We start from the raw sequence: 22,938 nt of genomic DNA, 5'->3' as shown, positions 1-22,938 counted from the left end.
ACTAACAGTTTTAGTGGCCATTTTCTGTGGTCAGAGAGGTCTGTAGTTCAGATCTGGTATGTGTTGCAATGAACATGTGTTGAAGGTCTATAGAGGGAAGTTGGAGATTTTGTACAGTGATTAGATCATGACGTTTCTGACCTCATTGATGGTTAATTGAATGGTTCTATATTAATGGAAAAATTGGAGATGTCAGGAAAAGTAGACATAGGCAAGGAATGAAGAAGGAGGAATGAAGTAAATATGTCAATGAGGCTATACCTTGAAGAATATATTTTTGTTTTTTGTCCCTGGCCACCTTAGTAGTATTTTCTCTGTCTCTCTCTCTCTCTCTGTCTCTCTCTCTGTCTGTCTCTCTCTCTGTCTCTCTCTCTCTCTCTCTCTCACACACACACTCACACACATCTGTCTCTATCACTAAGTCTCAGTTTCTGTCTATCTCATGAGTCTCTCTCTCTCTCTCTCTCTCTTTCTCTCTGTCTCCATCTCTCCTGCTCCCCTTTTCTCCTTTCTATCAGCATGAGATCAGTAGCTTAGTCACACCATTCATTTTCTACCATAATGATTCTGCTTCATCACAGGCTAACGAATGGTGGAGACAAGTGCCTGAATGCATGGACTGAATCATCCAAAACTCAGAAAGCTGATTTTCTCATATGGTTTTCACACCGATGGAAGGCTAATTAGCATAGCGAGCATCAAGCAACAATGAACATGTCTGAGCAGAGAAAACCCATGTATTAACTGCCTTTCTTTCAGAGACCATAGCATCTAGGATTCACACCCACAATAGAAGTGGCTCTGGTTTTCCAGCCAGACTCCTAGAACAAAATGTTTTACAACCAAAGATCCCATAGTTCAGAACTCATTCTTAGCTATAAAGTGTTTTATATCTGCCTCTGTGTTGTTATAATGGTAGCTATCATTTGGGGAAGGCATATCACATGCCAGGAGCTGTTTAAATGATTTCTGGTATATTTATTTCATTGATATTCATTCCATTCCAGTGGTGGAAATGATAACATGTCATCTCATAAATGAAAAACTCAAGGCACAATGAAGTAACTCACACAAAATCACACAGTCCAATCAGGGGATTCTAGATACGGACCCAGGCAATCTTCGTCAATTGTCCCTAGTCCTGCAAGCTATGCTATGCCTCATTCTAATGTGAGGTGTACTTTCTCTGGAGAAATGAGTCATGAAAGGACAAAAGGTACATCAAAATACACTTTAACTTAACATCATACAGATGAAAAACAACATGCTTGCTGCATTATTTATTTACAAACCATGAAGCAACATTAGATATGAAACTTTATGGCCTACTTACCCTGGTGATGTATGGCCAGTTCCCATATGCTAAGTGTCCACAGTCCCCTAGTTTTAGTGTTTTTATTGTTTCAAGGCCATATCCACCCTTTTGGACACTGGCTGAATCCCTGTGTTCCTTGGATCTTCATTGTGATCGTTTATGTATCTATTCCACTTTGACCCATACATAAACGAAGCAGAGTTCTAAGTTTCACTCCTCCTTTACCACCAAGGATTTTTGCAAGACAAGCAATCTAGGAACACTAGCTTACACTGTATAGTTGATGCTAATTCATGTTATGTTGAAAGAGAGATATTAAGACCTCGGGTGTTCACCCGCTAGAGGGACAAATAGAAACAAAATCATAGCACCAGTTCCAGGGGAATCTTCTGTGGTATCTGATTTATCAGCTTCTAAAAGAGAGTTAGAGATGCTCTGGTCAGTGGGAACAGCTGACGAGTGTCAAGAACACCTTCTGTGAAGATGACAAGGTTTTGGCTAGTCCAGGGTTGCTCCAGACCACGACTGTCATGTGAAACATGAGATAGAGTAAGAAGCACTTCCGCACAGTCCTTACAGACAACATAGCTGCCAGAAAGATGAAACAGATGGATTTAGGGGTTTGGGCAATCTGCCTGGCCGCTCATTCCAAATGAATGTATAATGGGAGTTGGCGCCTTCAGGTCAGATTCTGGACATCCCACAGAAAATCTCTCTCTCCCCCTTCTCCCAATAGCATCATCCTGAAAGGGATGCAGTTGCTGTAACTTATACAAATGGCAGAAGAGACACAGTAATGTCTAAAACTTCCCATTTACAGAATAAAGTTGGGAATTGCACACACCAGGGTTTCGAAAAATGTTGGTCCCTTGAGAATACAGGATTTCCTGCTATTCATAGATCTCATATTTACCACAGGGAGAATTTGGGGACCTTCAAAGCAGTGTCCTCATACTCAACACAGTAGCTGAGAAGTTGTAGGTGACACTCGGCTAAGCTCAGCATGGGATAAATAAGAATCCTCAAATGATGGTAAAATAAATCACATGTGATTTTAAAATGACCTCTCAGAAATGGGTATTATGTCACTGACTTTGAGAGGAGTTTTGATGTTAAATTGGATGATATGTGAGAAGTTCATTTATTGCTTTCTATAAAAGCACAGTGACAAAACTCTTCGTGATAACCTCTGAGATGAAGGAGAAGGGCAGAGACAGAGAATGGTCTCAAATAACTTGCCTTTAACAAGAGAACTGTGTTTGACACCCAAGAGTCTTCTGAGTTCACAACAAGAACTGAAACATTTTTGTCCACTTGTGAATGAATTTCCTAGGACCCTTTGTGATAGATATCTGGAGGCTGTTCCTTAAAAACAAGTCCTGATGCTCACACTATGCATGGACACTGCAGCAAGGTGAGCACAGACAGTTCATTGCAAGTCCAAATTTTACATGTCTCAAAAATGAGAAACATAAGAGCTGGATAGGTGTTGTCAGACTTACACAACCTTTTGGCTTATGTTGTTGAAAAAAACTCAAAATGGGACACACTGCTTGGCGAGCCCATCAGGGGCTGGTAAGAGTGGATCTCTCCATCTAACATGCACAGAAAATCCAGTTGCAGACTGGCCAGGCAGAAAGCAGCTCTGCAATCAGTTGTTTCTCATTAGGGTGAATAAAAAGAGACATGAGGAGACATGAACCTGTGCATTATGGATAGTAATAGCCGCTTGATGATTAGAAATGTGTTTTTCCTGGTGCCTTGGAAGATCACTGCATGCAGTGTCTGGCCCATTATTGACACCTAAGATTTGCACCTAATAAGCTCAAGGATATTTCTAACAAACCACTTCCAGAAACCCAATCTACCGGAACTGTATGGGTCCAGTCTGTTGAAAATACTTTTATTTATAGTATTTATTTTTTAGAATCTCACACATGCATACTGTATTACACCGTTCTCTCTGTTTGCATTATAAACTCCTCTCATGCTCCCCAACAGAATGGCTCTTTTGACCTAGCCTGTACACAAAGACATTTTTCTTTCCCCTTGTTTTATGGAAAGCATTACGCCGAGGATAGTGTGACATCTAGATCCCCATGTGATGACCAGTCATTTCATTTGTACCTTATGATGCTGTCTGCTCTCTCAGGGGGCAAGATCACTATTCCATTACTCTATTTAGAAGAGAAATGAACTGCTAAGCCCATGCAAGGATAGGGACAACTTTTTTTTAAACAAGGATGGAAAGAACCATATGGACAAACCACATAACATGTAGGAATATTTTGTGGGAATTCTTTATGTTGGACCATCCTCTTCCACCCCCTGCTTTTTAGCCAAAAGTGAGATTGGACAGTTATTTTAATCTTATTTATGGGGCTGGAACATTCCAAAGAGAAGGAGGGTTTTGCTGAGCTTTTTAAACAATCGATTCCAGATGGAATCTCTCTATAGCATTTTTGGAATTGTTTGCTCCAAATATGTTGTAAAGATAGAATGTACATGTTCGCTGAAGATTGAAGGATGCTGAAATATTAATCACCACAAGAAAGCAAATCTTTCTGGGTTCTGGTCTCACTTGGTCACATGACTTTAATTCTTATGACTTTTAGTTCTTGTGTGGGAGAAGAGGATACTCTTACAAGTGTGCATATATGTGCTCATGGGATACTCAAAACATCAACTCCAGCAAGATAAGTGTATAGGATTAGTGTATAGGATACACTATCCATAACACCTCTCTACTTATTTGAGTATTTTGAGAATATTTTATGATAATAATGCATGACTTTTGTTTTGAACTAGATTTTGGAGTGGTTAGACTGAGAAGTATGATGAGGGAAGTCCTTCTGTGTATATGTCTCTCTTATTGGTTGACAAATGAAGCAATGTTGGCCAATAGGGAAGCAAGATAGGTGGGACTAGCAGTTGACGATGATTCTGGGAAATGCAGTCAAGAAAATGCTACCAAGAAGCTGTGCTTATCCTTGTTTCTAAAAACCCTTTTTAAGTTTTTGTCAAGTTTTAAGTGGAAGTTCTTAGTACCCACATTGCTGGAATAATTTTATTTCAGGATTCCTGCCTGGGTCCTGTCACTGCTTTATTCCCCCAAAATAACACCTGGAAACTCTATTAGTTACCATGCTGTCAGACAATGTCCAGGGCTACTCATTGGCTAGTTCTGTCTCAAGTATTAACCCATGACTACTAATATGTATTTCTTATCTTACCGAAGACACAGCCTCATGAGTCCTCTCTTCTCGGGATCACATGGCAACTCTCCACGCTTGACTACATTTCCCAGAGTCCTCCTTGACTCCTAGTCCTATTTTGCTTCCCTATTGGCCAACAGTGCTTTATTTATCAACCAATAAGAGAGACATATACACAAAGGACTTCCTGCCTTATCTCCTCTTTTCTGTCTAAATAAAAAAAAGGTTTTAACATTAACATAGAAAAATATATAACAAAACAGTTATCAAGTAAGAACTATAGCTACAATATTTAGTCCATTAACATTTAGCAAGATTTAAAGAAAGTATTCTATCATCTATCCTACCTGTGTGACTCTAAAGTCTTATAAGTTGCTAAAGGGCAACAGCTTCATAATTAATATAACATCCTGCATGTTCATTTGGGACTGACACAGCTCTGGGACCAGGCTGGTGAAAAGAATGCTCAGTACAGAAGTGTGCTTGTTAGTGAGTGAGTGAGCAAACGAATGAGTGAGTGAGTGGCAGAGAGGGAGGTACTCTCTGATTAGCCCATTATCACTCACATTGAATTACATATTATACTATTAGGTTTCTATTCAATAATACTCATGAATGAGTGATGAGGAAGACCATTGGTGGAACTCTAGAACCAATCAAGCAGCATGAGCATCAGCCATAGCTTCCATGATGACTGTTGCTATGCAACAAGCAGAATGTCAGCCATGCAGTGATACTCCAGAGCCCACAAGCTCAGAACAGAAGTGAACTGCTACTTTATTCAGTGTCAGTGAGCATACCAAATAGATAGAACTGACTGAACCAGAACTTTGTTTGTCGGTTAAAAGCCCAAGTTGAAAGGTAACTAAATACAAAATAGGAATCTGCTTTGTGATGGAGACTGGATAACATAGTAAGAGACTTCTTTTCTGGAGAAGTTGAAGACTGATTTGGGAAGTAGAAAAAGAAATAGAGACAGTGAGTCCATCAAAGGAATCAGAAAACAGAAGGAGAAGAAGGTGAGAAAAAGGAAGCTAGAGGCTGAGAATGATATATTAAGTAAGCAGGTCCCAGAGATGTTCCAAGTCTTTTGATTCCTCATTGTGGGGAAATTTCCTGGCTGTAAACATATCCCCAAGTGACACTTGAGATTTCCATCACCTTGGTTATCACAAACCTCTCTCATCCATTTAACACAAAGTACTGCTAATAATACCTACAACAATAAAGTGTGTACTATATACTTAATGTTGAAGTCAATTCTGTTTTCAAGACAGGGTTTCTCTATTTAGCTTTGGAGCCTGTCCTGGAACTAGCTCTTGTAGACCAGTCCACCTTCCTCTGCCTCCCAAGTGCCAGGATTAAAAGTGTGCACCACTACTTCCCAACTTTATGTCAATTCTCTTAGTGACTGAAAAAAACATACAAAGTATGATATCCATTGTACAATAAGAAAATAGAAGAGATGGGGAAATTGCAATGAAAGCTTTACTTTAATAAGCAATTTAAAATATAATTTCAATTAACATAAAATTACATCATTCCTCCTCCATTTCATCCCTTCCACCCTTACTAGCTAGTCTAGTCAAACCCCTCCTATGCCACCATACTCTCAAGTTGATACCCTTTTTCTTTGATTATTATTATTACATACATGTATATATATACATATGTATGTGTGTGTGCTATGTTATATATGTGCACGTTTGTTATATAATATATATACACATATGTGTAATATATACACATATATAGTATGTGTTATTTTGAATGTAATTGGCCCCCATAAGCCTATAGGCAGTGGCACTAATATTAGGTGTAGCTTTGTTGCAATAGGTATGGCCCTGTTGGAGGAAGTGTGTCACTGTGGGGGTGGGCTTTGAGGTCTTATATATGCTCAGGACACTCCCAGTATCCCTGACCACTGCCTATTGCGTTTGAGTCAAGATGAAAGAATCTCAGCTCCTATTCCAGCACCATGTCTGACTGCACTCTAACATATCCCCTCATGATGATAATGGAATAAATCTCTGAAAATATAAGCTTAACCCTAGGAGACAAGAAACTAATTCTCCTCCCAGCAGTCATTAGTTGCCTATATTTCATTGTCTAGGGATGGGACCACTGAAAAAGACTCACTTCACATTAACATACTCATTGATAAGCCATTGTTCCAGTCTTGTTTATGCAACCATTTATAGGAGAATCTAACACATATATGCGGGAAGGGGAAAACTTATTTGCTGCTAGTGGGAGAGCAAAATGGTGCAGCCACTTTGGAAACCAGTGCAAAGTTTCCTCAAAAAGTCAAAAGATACCTACCATATAATCCAGATGATACCCTCTTGGATACATACTTGGCAGACTCTATATCTTACTATGGAGATTCCTTTTCATTTCATTACTGATGTGCTAACAATAGCCAGGAAATGGAAACAGTCTAAATGTCCAACTGATGAATGGAAAGTGAAAATGTGGTATATTTACACAATGAAATATTACTCTGCTGTTAAGAAAGATAAAATTAACAGGTAAATAGATACATCTGGACCTGAACAAGGGGGAGATCTTGGACCCCAGATTGATGACTGAGAGGCCAGCATGGGACTGATTCAGACCCCTTGAATGTGGGTGTCAGTGAGGAGGCCTAGGCAATCTGTGAGGCTTTGGGTAGTATATATCCCTGGCACACAAACGGATTTTGGGCACCCATCCCACTAAAGATTAATGACTCACACAGTGAAAAGCAACTACTGCCCATCCTCATTTTTTAAGGGAAAGCTAGGGTAGATCTCAGAAGTGGAGTGTAAGATAGACACACCTTTAATCCCAGCAGCCAGAAGCTAGGAGGCAGTGGTACACACCTTTAATCCTAGAACTCTATGAGTCCAAGGTCACTCAGATCTACACAAGATTGATCCAGTCCTAAAGAGAAACAGCTCACACAAAGATGATCTCAGCATCTGGGGTCACACACCTTTAATCACAGCATTAGAGAGGTATATAAGATGGGAGCAAGGTCTCAGTATAAGCCATCGATTCTCTAGCCACATTGAGGATAAGAGGCTTTCATTCTCCAACCACATTGAAGATAGGAACGCCTCAGCCCTTTTACAGGTAAGAGCTCTCTGGCAGCTTGGCTGCTTTGCTTCCCTCATCTTCAGATTGAACCCCAATATCTGTCTCTGGGTCTGGTATTTATTTGTGTTACATAGGGGTAGAAGGACAGAGTGGGAAGTTGGGTGATAAGGCCCAAAGTACAGTTAGATGGAAAGAATAAGTCTAGTGTTCTACAACATAAGAGGCTGACAATGTCTGCCAATAATTTACTATGCCATCTATAAAGTTCTAGAAGAGACAAGTTTTTCCCAAAAGTATGACCAATGTTTAAGGAACTAGAAATACTCAAATTCCTCAGTACATACTGCATGCATCAAACTGTCACCCTGCCCCTCACAAACATGTACAATTATTAGGTCAATTATGATATTCATGAAAATAGTAGTGAAGTTTTCTATTTTCATTCTTGAATGCTGCTGGAATTTAAGGCCATCAACCTGGACTTGGCTCATAAAGCTGGGATAGAAGGCAGACACTCAGCACACCTCTCAGCACAGCCAGGATTGAGCCAAAGTGGCTCCTAAGGGGAAACAGGGTGGAGCATTGGATTTGCCATAATGACTTGGGGGCGCAAAGACACCAGGCACTGGAGGATGAAACGTTGACTGCTGTCCCAGTCCTTTACTCTGATGGTGACATTTCCACGAACTGTGACAAACAGCTACCATCTTCTCTCTTTCCCCACTCCATGTCCCTAACTTAGTACCTCTATTCTCCCAGCAGAGACCAGGTGAAAAAGAGAACACGAGAATAATTGCCTCTGTGTCCTTTAGAATTTTGTGATCTCACACTTAAGAGATGTATTTTAAATGAACTTGATTATATCTTGAAAAAAAGCCTGGGAGGACCAGTAGAACCTTCAAGTACAGTTCCAGTGGCACCCACTGTTACTCACAGCTTGTATATGCTGCAGAAACAAACCCACTTACTGAATTTTAGTGCTGTGAAATCAAATTCATACACACGTATGCTCAGAAAATTATTACATATGAAAGACGTGTTTCTCTAGCTATAACTGGGAATAAATATTTTAGTACCAATTTTTCCCAAACATCAAGGACTTGTGTCATGGGTCCTATAGAAAAATTTAACCTATCATCTTGATTCAACTTAATTCTGACCGAGACAGAAAAGATAGACCTAAATAATATTCTTAGTGTTTCTGATAAAAGAATAGACTGGAAGAATATCTTCATCTTGTAATTCTGTCTGTAAATTTAATTTGCTTTTATTTGGAAGGACATTGATGCAAAGTGTTCATAAATATGATTACCTGTAATCTCCACTGGAACAGATGTTATTGAAGTATGATTCTCCTGGGTGCAAAACAAAACCTGCAGTTAGAATTACATTCCCTTTAATTCTTTCACATGGAAGTAAACAATGAAGTTTAAATCCATGAACAATGGATGCTGCACTTTCTCCCAGATCCTCCTTCTGCATTATCATTTTCCTTGTCTCTGAGGCTACCTGACACCTCCCTGCACTTACAATGGGTGCTTTGCGTGTAGATGCTGAGGAGGAATTATGGAAGTTGATGTTGAAATATTCAAAATGCTTTAAGAATTTTTTCAGATTTCAAGGAGAATCAAGTATAACTTGGAAAAGGAATTTATTGTATTACTAATTAATGGTCCCCCCTTTTCTATGGAAGGATAAAAAACATAAGAAAAACACATTATTTCCCCCTCTTTTAAGGCTATTTGTACTTTTTCTGATGTAGGCAATATATGTTTTCATTTTTGACTCTGTCTTTATTACTATGCTCTTATTTCCCTTGAGAGGAAGCTTACTGGAACCTATAGCAGATGGGAAATCAAGTACGTTGTAGGAGAATACCCACTCAAGTACATCTAAGTTCTTGCCACTTTATGTGGCAAAGGGGTATTTAAAAGAACCATTTCTTAAACTGAAAACTGAGACTCACATGTGTCTGTATGTTTACATATATAACATATATGTATGTGTGTAGATATGTATGTATACAATATACATAGTATATTCATTTATGTATATATAGATATCTATGTATATATACATAGATATATGATATATTGTGTGTCCATGCATGTGTTCATATGTGTGTTTGTGTGACATAAATCCTTTATCTTTGGAAAAAAATGAGTATTAAAATATTTGCTTCCAATTACAGCCAGAGACGTTTCTTTCGTGTGTAATGATTTTCTTGGCATATATGTTCATGTGCTTGAAAATATAGCACTAAAATTCAGTATGTGGAAGTGCCCTTTTATGTATGGCTGCAACCCTGCCTGCTTTCAAGTGGCCTGAAAAAGACATTAGGTGTGTCATTGAGGGCATTTTCTTTTGAATTCTATCTTCATCTTCATTTTAATTAATAAGCTGTGTAAAACTCTTATTTCCAGCTTCAGAGGAAGTAAGTCAACTCAGTGTGATTGGCTTTTTTGAGCTCTTATAAAAGTTTCCATTAGAGATGGTGGAGGCTTAGCCCAGCAAGGGAGGTGCTCTCCAGTGGTTCCATGTGAGGAAAATGTTAAAAGAATAAGCTGTCTGAATGTGGATACAAAGAAGTGGAGTATGGAGAGATGACATCAAATGCCTGCGGTCTGAACAACTAACTGCAAGAATATAATTCCTATTACAGAGGTGGCAGGGGGTCAGGATTTCAGAGAAACACAGAATTTGGGTTTGGCTAACATGAGTGTAAGATGCCTTGTCTCTTACTGTATGCAAGAAATTTGTGCCAGATCAAGTCAGTCAAAATCCAGTATGGATTGTGCAAGGAGTGTTGACATCACACCCCTAGCTGAGGAGCTACTGGATGGAGATTGATGGCTGCTGGAAGAGGGAAAGTCCAATTTTTTTCAGGGATGCAGCCCATGAGAGGCTACCCATGCTCCAAAAGATGGCCCTACACATATGCACATGCAGAAGCACTAAGTTGATTCAGCAGGGTTTTTTTAACTATATGAAGTTGGGAAGTGATAATGGTATGGGGGATGAGGGGATTAAAAGTGAGGGAATGAGTAGATTTAATCAAAACATTATATGCATGTATAAAATTCTCAACACATTATTTAATAACAGACTATGAGAAAAGAAAGATAGGATGCATCCATTAGCGGTTCCCTCTGTGCTTTGACAAAGATCAGTATTTAATGGTCTCTAGTTTCTCGCTCCTACTAGAGCTTGAGTGCATACAGGAGGTTCCTTCCTTCCAGCTCTCTGTAGGAAGCCTAAACAAAGAGCAGATCCTTGAGGTCCTGCAAACTTTCTTTCTCAGTCACACCTTTGGCAGTCCAGTTCCTTTCCTATACTACTTACCCGAGCTCATGGAGGCCACATCTGGAGTGGGGAGACAATTAGAAGGAACTTGTAGGAAGGGAAAATAACAGGAGTAGGAAGCCTTGTTTTGAGGAAACACCTGCCTTTGGCTTTGTACAATGTTTCATGATTAGTTCATAGCCTGTTTTTTTTCTTTCACCTGAAATTTCACTGAATCTCTTTCTGTCCAAAGCACCAGGGCTCTGGTTGTCCTAACCTTTTTGAACACTTCCCTAGCCTTGGTCTTACTTTTCAACTACATTTGGAAACTCTTGAGGTCTTCCATTTAGAAACAGTCCTTCCCCTTGGCCTTTGAATATTTATCTTTTAGTTTTTCTCTTCCTCCCTTCTTCCCTCCCTCCCTTCTTCCCTCCCTCCCTTCTTCCCTCCCTCCCTTCTCTCTCTCCCTTCATTCCTCCATCCCTCCTTCTCCACGCCCCCTCTCTCACATACAAAAATGAGTTAATTTATGAAGAGATCTTGTTCCTGACCTACAGACTCAGATATGCACTGTGTCTTGTAGGAACAGAGACATAGAATAATTCATCAACCTCATCCCACCCTGAGCTCCCTAACTCAGGTTGACACATGGCTGTGCCATCCCTCATTTCACAGGAGCCATTCTGTACAGCTCACTATTTTCTCTCCATATATATTGCTCATATGGCATTTTTTTCCTTCCCCAATGCATCCATTTTTGCTTGCACACTCTTTATCAGCACTTTCAGTGTGCTCCTGACTTTCAGAGAAAGGTGTCCTCTTGGGAAACTGCCATCAACCCATAGATCCTTGTATTTCCTCTATGTGATCTTTTACTGAATATAACTCCTACATCACCACACTTGAACTACTTCCTCTAAATACTCTAAATGCCTGTTCCCTATGATGGTACAGACCTGATCATTGGGAGGATGAGGCAGGAGGAACACAAGTTGAAGACCAACATGGACAACCAGAGATCCTGTCTCAAAATAAAAAGTGAAAAAAAGATGGAGGCTGGAATATAAATCAGTGTTAGAGTGCTTGTTGTGGCCAATAACACACACACACACACACACAATGAGAGAAAGAGAAGAGAGAGACAGAGACAGATAGCTCAGTGCACACCTTTCTATCTTCTCTTGTGGTGTCAGAAAGGGAGAGCCACTTTGCGAACAGAAAACAGCTGGAGGCAAGAGACGTTAAGAAATGCTGAGGCTGCTGGCTTGTTTTGAAAAGTGTATATAAAATGTTTTGAGGTTAAGGTTTACATTGTAAGAAAAATCATAGCATGAGAACTTCAGAGGGAATTACACATTACTTTCAGTCTCCCATAGGCTGCAACTGATCTATAGTTTTTAGGACAAAGATGTTTAGAACAACTTTGATAGCCTTGTCTAATTAACAAGATCAATTCCTGCTGTGGAGGTGTTGATCTAATGTGCAGATACTGCTGGCCCCCAGAGCTTTGAGTTTACTGCAAACTACAGCACTTGCTACAGTTCTGATCTATGCTCATATGATGGTATTGTTTTTCTTTAACTGATTGTGTAAAGTATCAATATCTTTAATCAGCTATTTCTTGACATATAGGGTATTAAATTATTATTGTATGTAGTAATATAATTTTATTATGTATAATGTATATGATTATCATATCACATTTATTACGTAGAATAAATTCAAACTTTGCTATTGGCTTGCAATTGAAAGAACTTAGGAAAACATTAAATCATCAAAAATTTAAATAAACTATTGCCACTAAAATGTGTAACTAAAACTGATTATGGTGCTGCATGCCTTTAATCCCAAACTCACTTGGGAGGCAAAGGCAGGCAGATCTTTGTGAAACCAGCGTTGTTTACAAAGGGAGTTCCAGGACAGCCAGGGCTATTATACAGAGAAACCCTGTCTCAAAAAATGTTTGAAATTTGTAATTAAAAGTAAACTATGGCATATATATATATATATATGGTGGGGGAATAAGGAATCCATTAGATGCCCTAGAACTTGGTTTTCTGTGGTCTGTCATGCGGGGGCTGTGGAATAAACTAGGGTCCTCTGCAGGAGCAGCAAGCGTCCTTTACCAATGAGTCATTTTTCAATGCCCTGAAGTGTGTTTAAAAATAACACATTAGTTGCTACATTGCAGGTAATTTTTGCATTTGAGGCCAAAATCAAATTTGTTTTAATTCCTCAGGGAAAGGAAGAAGAAAGGGTTTCAGAGTGATAACAACAACAAAAGGGCCTTACCAACTCTGATAAATGATGGGAAGGATTAGAAAGAAAGAGTGTTCTAATGGAGCAAAAGCAAGGGTTTGGGGAACACAGGAGGGAAAGCAAGAGAAACACGTGGTTTATTATGGTGAACTCTCTCTCTCTTTCCCTCTCTCTGTGTGTGTGTGTGTGTGTGTGTGTGTGTGTGTGTGTGTGCTCGCACGCACGCATGTGTGTTAGTAATGATAGAACACAAGGCCCATGTGAGATAAAAAACTCTACCACTGATTTATAATCCAAGCCCTATTCTGGCGTATAGTTAGTGCAATACATAAAAATTATTTTTTTATATTAAAAATATCAGATGACAAAACTTAGTTACTCTGAAGTGTTTGGGGAGCTTTTAATAATGAGGAAGCCATCTTCTATTTCCTGAGACACTGACCTGCTTTCCTTCCTAGAATTGTGGTTTGGTGGTTACTGAGAGGAGAGGAAGGAAACATAGCTGGCTTATAAGATGCTCTAGTATCCTGTTGTCTTATACTACTTACTCCAGTGGATGCTGAGAAAACAATGAGACCCCAGAACTTTCTTTCTTGTTCATGTACCCTTGTGGGATCCAGTCCCATATTCAAGTCACCCTGATAAGGAGGGATCATGTCCTGCATTCCCTTACACACAGTGCCCCTACTTTTGTAACATGTCCACTTCTCCCTAGACTGTTTATTGCTTTTCCTCTTCTGGTGTTCAAATGACCACTCAGGCTTCAGGAGTTGGGTTCCACCATATCCCTGTGACAACTGTTAATTCTAAAAATGGGCTGTAAATCTACTAATAAAGTATTATTAATATAATGCTCTATACTGGGATGCTAACAGTAACTAAAATTGTTCCACACTAAATGCTGTTGCTAAACTCTCCAAGAGCCTCTCTCAGAACTATGTCACATAGTGCCAGACTAAAACAAACAAACAAACAAACAACTGTTTGGAATAGAATTCCTGATACCCTCACTTCCTGGATCTGTCCCTAAATAATGATAGAATTCTCCTCCCTGCCTAGCTTTGTGATTCATTCTTCACATTTCTACAAATTGTCACCTTTTCTTTGTGATACATAATTACAACTGAAAAAATATTATTTCCAAAATAAAGAGTATTTTCTATGGAGTAATTTTAGTTATAAACACAAACAATAACGTTGTTGATGACTCCAACATTATTTTTAGAAAATAGAATGGGGTGCATTTTGTTTCATAAGCTTTTAGATCTGGCTATGAACTTCAAATTACCAGCAGACTTAACTAACATTCCTAATAATGTCTGCCTACCTCCTTGTACATTTCATTTTTGCCCTGAAATATATGTCAATCATTTCATTACAAGGATGAATTGTAACTAGTTAGAACCCTTGTTCTGGGAAGTCAAGGCTTAATTTTTCGTTTATTCTTTTCGAAAAAATGTCTAGTCTATCCAGAGGAACAGAAAGATCTTTGATGTTGGTAGGTAGAGATATTCCTTAGAACTCCTTTAAGTCAAGGGCAGATTTAGTGTTTAGGTGATTAAGCAGGCATCTATATTTTCTATAAGAGGGAAATGATTACAATAATTCAAAACATCAATTATTTACCAAATTAATTACAACAGTCTATTAGGCTGTGCTGATGTGAACAGGCTGTTTTGTGAGTCTCCCTGATTACAGCACCTGAAATGTTTTTGGTGAGCTGAGCTTTCGAGGGCTGCATGCGCTCAGGATATCGCTGGCTGTTAAGTATGAACTGGAACCTTCCCACCTTAAATTGTGCCTGTCTTCCTTCCTTTAACATCCACCATGCAAATTCCAAAGAGCAAAAGCAAGCCATAACATCTAGAACTCACAACCCTGGGAACAGATGTTTGTTGTTACAAGTTTGGCAATCCAGAGATGGTGTGTGGTGATGCCCCGAGGAGCTCTGTGAAGTACCTGGAGGTTGATACACATATATTTAAAATAAGCAAGAAAAATACCTTAGGTCTTAATGATAACTTTCATTATTTTAACTATGTGGAGTTGAATGATGTGCATCACCATTTCAATAGCTAACTTTAAAAAATGTGACAAATCACAAAGCAAACAAGGAGCCCCTTTTTTCAGAAAAATGTATTTGCAATTCAAATGTTCATATAAAAAGCATAGATTTTAAAAAGTTCATGGATGTACGATTAGAAGTGCTATGGTTTCGCCATTCATTGCAATTACATTCCGAAATGTGCAGAGCGCCACTCTCTGCTGCTGTGTATATCTGTCACACGGACGTCACTCTCATTACCACCTCCCCGGAGCCATCGTCTTCCGACACATCTTCATGGGTCCTCATCCGATTGAAGAGATGTAATAGCACATAACCACACTGGAACCGTGGTGAGGTTAGCTGTGTTGGGTGGACCAAGTTCCTATTCCTCAGAGCTGACAGCGGTAACCACAAAGTCCTACTTGTGGAAGATTCTCCTCGGCTGCTTTCTTCAATGTCTGTGGCTTTGTCATAATTTAATACATCCCAGTGCAAATTAACAGCTCGCCACCGCTTAAACACTCTGTAAACTGCCGCTCCTTCATGGACAATGAGGCCTGAAATTCAAGGAAAGAAAATGACTATTGACAATTCAAAGTTGGAAGCATTACCTTGTGTAAGGTAAAGAATTTAAAACAATAGACTCATCTCTGTTACTCAACATTATCAGAGAACACAGCATTCTGAGGAATAGGGCAGTCACAGGTAAACTACTTTGTGCTAGGTAGAGTTTCACATTACTTAGAGGTAACTCATTAACGTGTGGAGAGTTCAGCTGTCATTGTGGAAAATCCCTTCCAACACCCTGGCTCAGAGTACACAGAGAAGTATCACATTGCTTTCAATCATTGGGTTCATTTTTTTAAACTTGACATTGTGCCAACTTTGTCCCATGCACTATGCTAGGAACTAGGATTGAAGCAAGAGATGACACAACCATGGATGTCTTGAAACCATAATAAAGATATCAAAATCAAAGTGGGAAGAAATGAAAGTTTCTTACAGGCATGACTGAAGTGAAAAATACTGTACACTGTTATATTTGATCAGTGTATAAAACCATGAAAATAATAACTACTAAACTTACTGCCATAAGGAGGAGAAGGGTAAATGAAACTAGTGGCGGCTTGCACATGTGCTTTTAATTATATTTCAAATAGAGAAATAGGGACACAGACATTCTACTATCATTTGGAATACTTTTTGCCCCTGGGTGATTCAAATTTCCCAGATAACAGATAATTCATTAGTAATCTAACATCTACAGAAAGCTTTGGGGAAAAAAAGTTGTGAACCTAACTTTGAAGAGCAGAGAAGTTGTAAGTAGGCAACAGAAGGGAAAACAAATCTTCACAGAGAGAAAAATACTGGGTCTTGCAGCAACAGATTAGGCACAATGAGTGATTTAAAGATCACTGATTTACCAGAGGCTTGGTAAGTGAGGGTTGGGAGTGTGGTTGTCATGAGGAAATTGCCTTCCCCTCCCTCCTTCCTTCCCTTGCTTTCTTTCCTCTTCCCCTTCCCTTTTCCTTCCTTTCTTGTCCCCTCCCTTCCATACATTCATCAGCTGAATGCCAAACAGGTGATGAACATATCTAGTCCTTGAAAAAAAAGGTCAGAATTTTGTCTATTCACACCACCCCCTTAGCAAAAGAAAAGTGTCTTGTATATGTGACTAAACACCTTGCAGAGACATTTCCAGGCCCCTTAAAAAAGTGTGCAACCTGATAAGTAAATACATCTTTGAGACAAAGTCTTCTATGCCACAAAATAGCAGGGAAATATGCTCTGTCCATTGTGAGAATCACACACACACACAAAATCCATGTTGAAGTTACTTTCCCTAGAGGAATAACAGGAGTTGACCCAACTGACTACTTGTTTATAGGGAACAGCCAGAATTACAAGTAAAGATGACTAGCTTTTAATTGCTGTGTCTAGTCTTAACTTCTGGAATTCATCATGGCCAGTGACTTAGCCTTTCTGACTTTCTCTTTCTTCCTTAAAATGCTTGAAGTACCCAATTTTTTGATTTAGCAGGAGAGTTTGGAGATATATTGTAATTCCTCAATACTGAAGTACCCTAATTTCCTCTGAGATGGTAACTATATAAATATAAGACATTGCTATTAATTACAAAATCAATAACAAGTGATGTGAGAGCTCTTTCAAACTAATCAAAAAAATTTAGTCCAAGATAGGTTCATTCAGAGTGAGTATAGCGGGGATAAGGGTTCCAGGATGCATTTATCATAGAAAACCACTAATTTTTTGGCATTTTTTCTTCTTCCACTAGCTTCCTTTGAAAGGCCAGAAGTCTGGATCATTAACTAGAGCATAAAGTCGCTTTCTAGGAATATCATAGAGTCAGTTCCTCAAATATAAAAATAACTCCAATAAGCAGAAATGCATCCTTCAGTCCCCTGGAGCCCATTCTGAATAGTGTTTAAAGAGACTCCTTCAAAGTACTCAGAACTGAGAGCCTTTTGTCTGTCTACCTTCATGGGCTGTGTATCAATTGCATCAGTCATGAATCATGTCTACATCTTGTTTTATTTCCCCACGAGTGTTCAGAACTGCCCTTTGTATTCTGAAGCTTAAATTTCCCTAAACAGAACAAACACCATATTGCCCACAAGGAAATTCTCCTCTTCAGAGTCTCCCAGACTGTGGCAAATAATTATTTGAACTGGTGGCTATGGAAAGCCATGACTACCAGGATCTTAAGCCAAGGGTTGGGATTCACTCAAATCTAGTTCTGAAAAGCCAACCTTTAAGAACAGTTGCACACATGTACTCACACATACATACAAACTATATTTGTCTCTATCTACTTTCACCCCTGATGTATTGTAATTAACAACGAGTTGGGCTAGGGGTGTATCTCAGTGGTACAGCACCTGCCTGGGTGTGTTCCAATGCTCTGGGTTCAGTACCCAACACCTTTGGGCTAGGGGTGTATCTCAGTGGTACAGCACCTGCCTGGGTGTGTTCCAATGCTCTGGGTTCAGTACCCAACACCACACAGCAGAAAGAGGGAAGAATAGAGGGAAGGAGACTTTCAAGTTTATAATCAAATATAAATTTTACCTGACATTAACTACAATCCCCCTGGCTAAATACTTAACTTTTTCTGTACCCCTCCTCCCTCCCACCTCTTCCCCACCACCCACAACAAAGCAAAGCAATGTGAAGGTATAACAAGGAGATGTCAGTCCTAAAGGCTCTATGAAATATAAAGTGTGCTGGTGCCCTGAATTAGCTAACCTTCAGAACCACAACAAATAAATGTTTGCTGTTTGAACCATCCAGTCTCCAGTATTTCATTATAGACTCTCTTGACTACAGTATTATAGACAAAAACTGTCACCTTCATTTAAAACTTAGTAAATCAAATGCTGGAGGTTGGGATTTGAGAGAAGTTATTTAATTTGTTGCTATCATCAGCACCTCTGTGCTTCAGTGGCATTAACACTGCTAGGATGCTTTCTATCCTATGACAAAATGACTTAATGAAGACAATGGTAATTTGGCTCTGGGTTTCAGGAGTTTCTTCACTTTTTTATATAGGTTAGAAACAATCTTGTTTCACATGTCAATCCCAGCTCCCTCTCCCTCCCCTCCTCCCCTGCCCTCCCCACCAGGCCCCCAGTCCTCTACCCAATCTCCACTCCAATCACCAAGGATGGTGAGGCACTCCATGGTGGATCTCCAGTGACTGTCATTTCATCAAGGGCAGGGCCTAGGCCCTCCCCCAAGAGTCCTGGCTGACAGAGCCTCCCATATTGTGGCATGGGCACTCAAAGTCTATTTGTACACAAGGAATAAATACTACCCAAGGCCTCCTCACTGTCACCCACCTTCAGGGGGGCTGGGTCAGTTCCATGCTTTCCACACAGCTGTCATTCTGGAGTCCAAGAGCTCCCCCTTGTTTAGGTCAACTGTTTCTGTGGGTTAAACCAACACACTCTTAACTCCTTTGCCCATCAGTTCTGTCTTTCTGACACTGGATTCTAGTTAAGATCAGTGTTTGTCTGTGGGTATCTGCCTCTGCTTTCATCAGTCGCTGGATGAAGGTTCTGTTTTCTAGACTCTCTGGCAGTGGGAATTGTATGATGGCACTCCCCTGAGTCATGTCTAAAATCCATAAATTAGGGGGTACCATTTTTCTCTTTATGAGACTGGATTACCTCACTCAGTATGGTTTCTTCTAGTTCCATCGATTTGCCTGCAAATTTCAAGATTCCATTGGTTTTTTCCACTGAGTAATACTCCATTGTGTAAATGTACCATATTTTCTCTATCCACTGTTCAGTTGAGGGGCATCTAGGTTGCTTCCAGGTTCTGGCTATTAGAAATAATGCTTCTATGAACATAGTGGAACAGATAATTTTGTTGTATGAATGTGCATCTTTTGGGTATATGCCTAAGAGTGGAATTGCTGGGTCTTGTGGTAGACTGATTCCCATTTTCCTGAGGAATCTCCATACTGATTTCCAAAGTGGCTGTACAAGTCAGCACTCCCACCAGCAGTGTAGGAGTATCCCTCTGTCTCCACATCCTCCCCAGCATCTCCACATCCTCCCCAGCATAAACTGTCATTGGTGTTTTGGATTTTAGCCATTCTGACAGGAGTGAGATGGTATCTCAGAGTTGTTTTGATTTGCATTTCCTGGATGGCTAGGGATGTTGAGCACTTTCTCAAGTGTCTCTCGGCCATTTTAGTCTCTTCAATTGAGAATTCTCTATTTAGTTCTGTACCCATTTTTTGATTGGATCCTTTGGTGTTTTGGAGACTTGCTTCTTGAGTTCTTTGTAAATTTTGGTGATCTGTCAGATGTGGGGTTAGTGAATTATCTTTTCCAAATCTGTGGGCTGCCTTTTTGTCTTGCTGACTGTGTCCTTTGCCTTTACAGAAGCTTCTCAGTTTCAGGAGGTCCCATTTTTTAATTGTTGATCTCAGTGTTTGTGCTAATGGAGTTATGTTCAGGAAGCTGTCTCCTGTACCAATTCCTTCAAGGATGCCTCCCACTTTCTCTTCTAACAGAATCAGTGTGGCTGGATTTATGTTGAAGTCTTTGATCCATTTGGACTTAAGTTTTGTGCATGGTGATAGACATGGATCTATGCACATCCTTCTACATGCCAGCATCCAGTTATGCCAGCACCATTTGTTGAAGATACTTTCTTTTTCTTTTTTCCATTGTATATTTTTAGCTTCTTTGTTGAAGATCAGATGTTCATACATGTATGGGTTAATATCAGGGTGTTCAATTTTATTCCATTGGTCTACCTGTCTATTTTTGTGCCAATACCAAACTGTTTTCAGGACTATAGCTCTATAATAGAGCTTGAAGTCACGGATGGTGATGCCTCCAGATGTTGCTTTGTTGAATATGGTTGTTTTGGCTATCCTGGGTCTTTTGTTTTTCCATACAAAGTTGATTATTGTTCTTTCAAGGTCTGTGAAGAATTGTGCTGGGATTTTAATGGGGATTGCATTAAATCTGTATATTGCTTTCGGTAAGATTGCCATTTTTACCATGCTGATCGTGCCTATCCAAGAGCATGGGAGATCTTTTCACCTTCTGGTGTCTTCTTTAATTTCTTTCTTTAGTGACTCAAAGTTTTTGCTATCCAGGTCTTTCACTTATTTGTTTAGCATTACCCCCAAGGTATTTTATGTTGTTTGTGGCTATTGTAAAGGGCGATGTTTCTCTGATTTCTTTCTCAGCCCTTTTATCGTCTGTATATAGTAGGGCTACTGATTCACTTTTAAGTCCAAATAAGTGGAACTACACACACACTGTGGTCCAGGGAATGCTTGGAGGGCAGAAGGTCATCTTGTGGCAGCCAGGTAGCATAGTGCTACTTGCTACTTTCAACCACCTTCCACTGTGATCATCAAGTGATAAATTAATTTAACTGAGTAGGTTTGAGCTCTCAAATCCAATCACATCCTCAGAGTCACACCACCTTTGAATACAGCACCAGGGATTAAAACTTCAATAGAACAAGTACCTTCATGGAACATTCCATACCCAAACAATAGTAGTCAAACAGCTATGTTCCCGTCCACCCCCTCTACTTCATGGAGAGAAAGGTCTCCGAGTCTTTTTAGAAGGCAATATTCCAAGCTGTGAAGACTCTGTCTAGTTATTGGGTAAGTTATACTCATCTCAGCTTTCCCAGGAAGGACAGCCCTCAAACAGAGAAGCCCTGTGTAGGTCCTTCTCTGCTCAATCAAAATGCCGTTGGGAAGACTGGTAAGTACAGCAGAGATCTGGCCAAAGGAGAGTTTGGTTTATATCTCCTAAATTTTCTAGTTTTAAATTCTTCCTTGTCCCTTGCCAAGGTGTCACCACCCCAGTATGTGTGGGTGCACACATATACACTTGCATGCATGAGTTTGTGTTCAAATGCTGTAAGTGCAAAGCACGGGACCTGCAGAGGTCTACTCCAGTTCTCTGCATGCCTGTTGTGACTGTAAGGTTGACATTTTTGTGGAATTCCTAACTGTGGGAGCGGGTGTGTCTTTGCCTGCTCTTGGTACTCTTCCTCCTGTTGTGTTCCTTGTCCAGGCTCAGTCAACCTTGTTGTAGTTTGTTTTGTTATACTTGTTGTCTCTGGGAGAACTTCTCTTTTCTGAAGGGAGATGAAGGGGGAGTGGGTCCTGGGAATGGGGAGGGGGGCTGGGAAGTGTGGAGGGAGAGGAAACTGTGGTCAGGATGTATTATATGAGAGTGAGAGAAGAATCTATTTCCAAAAAAGTTTCCAGTCTGTCAACCTGAATAGCCAGTGGTTCTAGAAGCAGCCTGAACATTTGGATCTGTTTATTCCTATACAGTAGAGCAGTTTACTTTTTGTCAGAAATTGGTGAAAACAACAATTCTGCTGCTTCTGAGTATCCACAATATGAAATGTTAGTTCACAATTTCCTTGGTGTTGGTAAACTTTGCTGAAATTCTTTTAGCGGCTAAAGTGCTTGCTCAGTGGGCAAAAGGCATGTTGCGGAAGACAGACTAAGTTCAATCCCCAAAGCCTACTTAAAAGTGGAAGGAAGAACCAATTTCACAGAGTTGTCTTCTAACTTCCACAAGTACACTGTAATGTGTTCATCCTCTTGTCCACTCTCAATAATAATAATAAAGAAAACTTAGAGTGCTATGAAGTGCATTCAATCTCCTAGCTCTGTTTCCCAACCTGTTTCCAAGCTGCATTTCCAGTGCTTAGAGAAACTTAGGTGTGAGTGTGGAAGCCATTACTGAAAAGGCATCTCTCATTGAATATTGTTCACAAATGTCTTGAAGGAAGAACTGTAAGTCACAGCAATTTTTCTATGAGCTGAAAGATTTCTATTGTTGAACTGAATTATACAGCTAAAACCCTAAGAATTCAGGGGAGATAGGAACAGAGTGGATGGACTTGGGAGGAGAGGAAGGAGTGAGAACTGTGATCAGGGTTATTGTAGTAGAAAAGAATCTACTTTCAATAAAAAATAAGGAAAAATAAAAACAAAATAACACACTTTTATCTATAAAAGTTGTGTTGGCCTTTCTATTGTAGAATGTTAATGGCATACATCTTTGCTCTTCTCAAAATTATCTAGAACCAATCTGAGAGTGATGTGCCAGCTCTAGTAACCAACAGCACGCACAATTCGCCATTACCACTGGCAGGAAGGAGGCCCTTGTGTTGGAGAACCTGACAAGTACAATGAATTCTGTCACGACACAGAA

At 39.7% G+C, this 22,938-nt stretch overlaps 1 protein-coding gene across 2 annotated transcripts in view; it reads right to left on the bottom strand.

Annotated features, from left to right (window-relative positions):
- Positions 1 to 15,250: 15,250 nt before the first annotated feature.
- Marchf11 (membrane associated ring-CH-type finger 11) overlaps positions 15,251 to 22,938 on the bottom strand; it is a 103,202-nt gene continuing 95,514 nt past the window's right edge. Inside the window, exon 4 of one of the 2 annotated variants that reach the window (XM_005081304.4) lies at positions 15,251 to 15,756. In XM_005081304.4, coding sequence (XP_005081361.1) covers positions 15,434 to 15,756 — 323 coding nt within the window. In that variant the 3' untranslated portion in view covers positions 15,251 to 15,433. The remainder of the gene's footprint in view (positions 15,757 to 22,938) is intronic. The other variant, XM_021233669.2, reaches the window with a different exon arrangement.

Source organism: Mesocricetus auratus, unplaced genomic scaffold (genome assembly GCF_017639785.1).
Source record: "Mesocricetus auratus isolate SY011 unplaced genomic scaffold, BCM_Maur_2.0 Super-Scaffold_100015, whole genome shotgun sequence".
NCBI classification, from domain to species: Eukaryota; Metazoa; Chordata; class Mammalia; order Rodentia; family Cricetidae; genus Mesocricetus; species Mesocricetus auratus.
The sequence above is the reverse complement of the archived record's forward strand: the minus strand, read 5'-3'. Positions and strand labels throughout refer to the sequence as shown.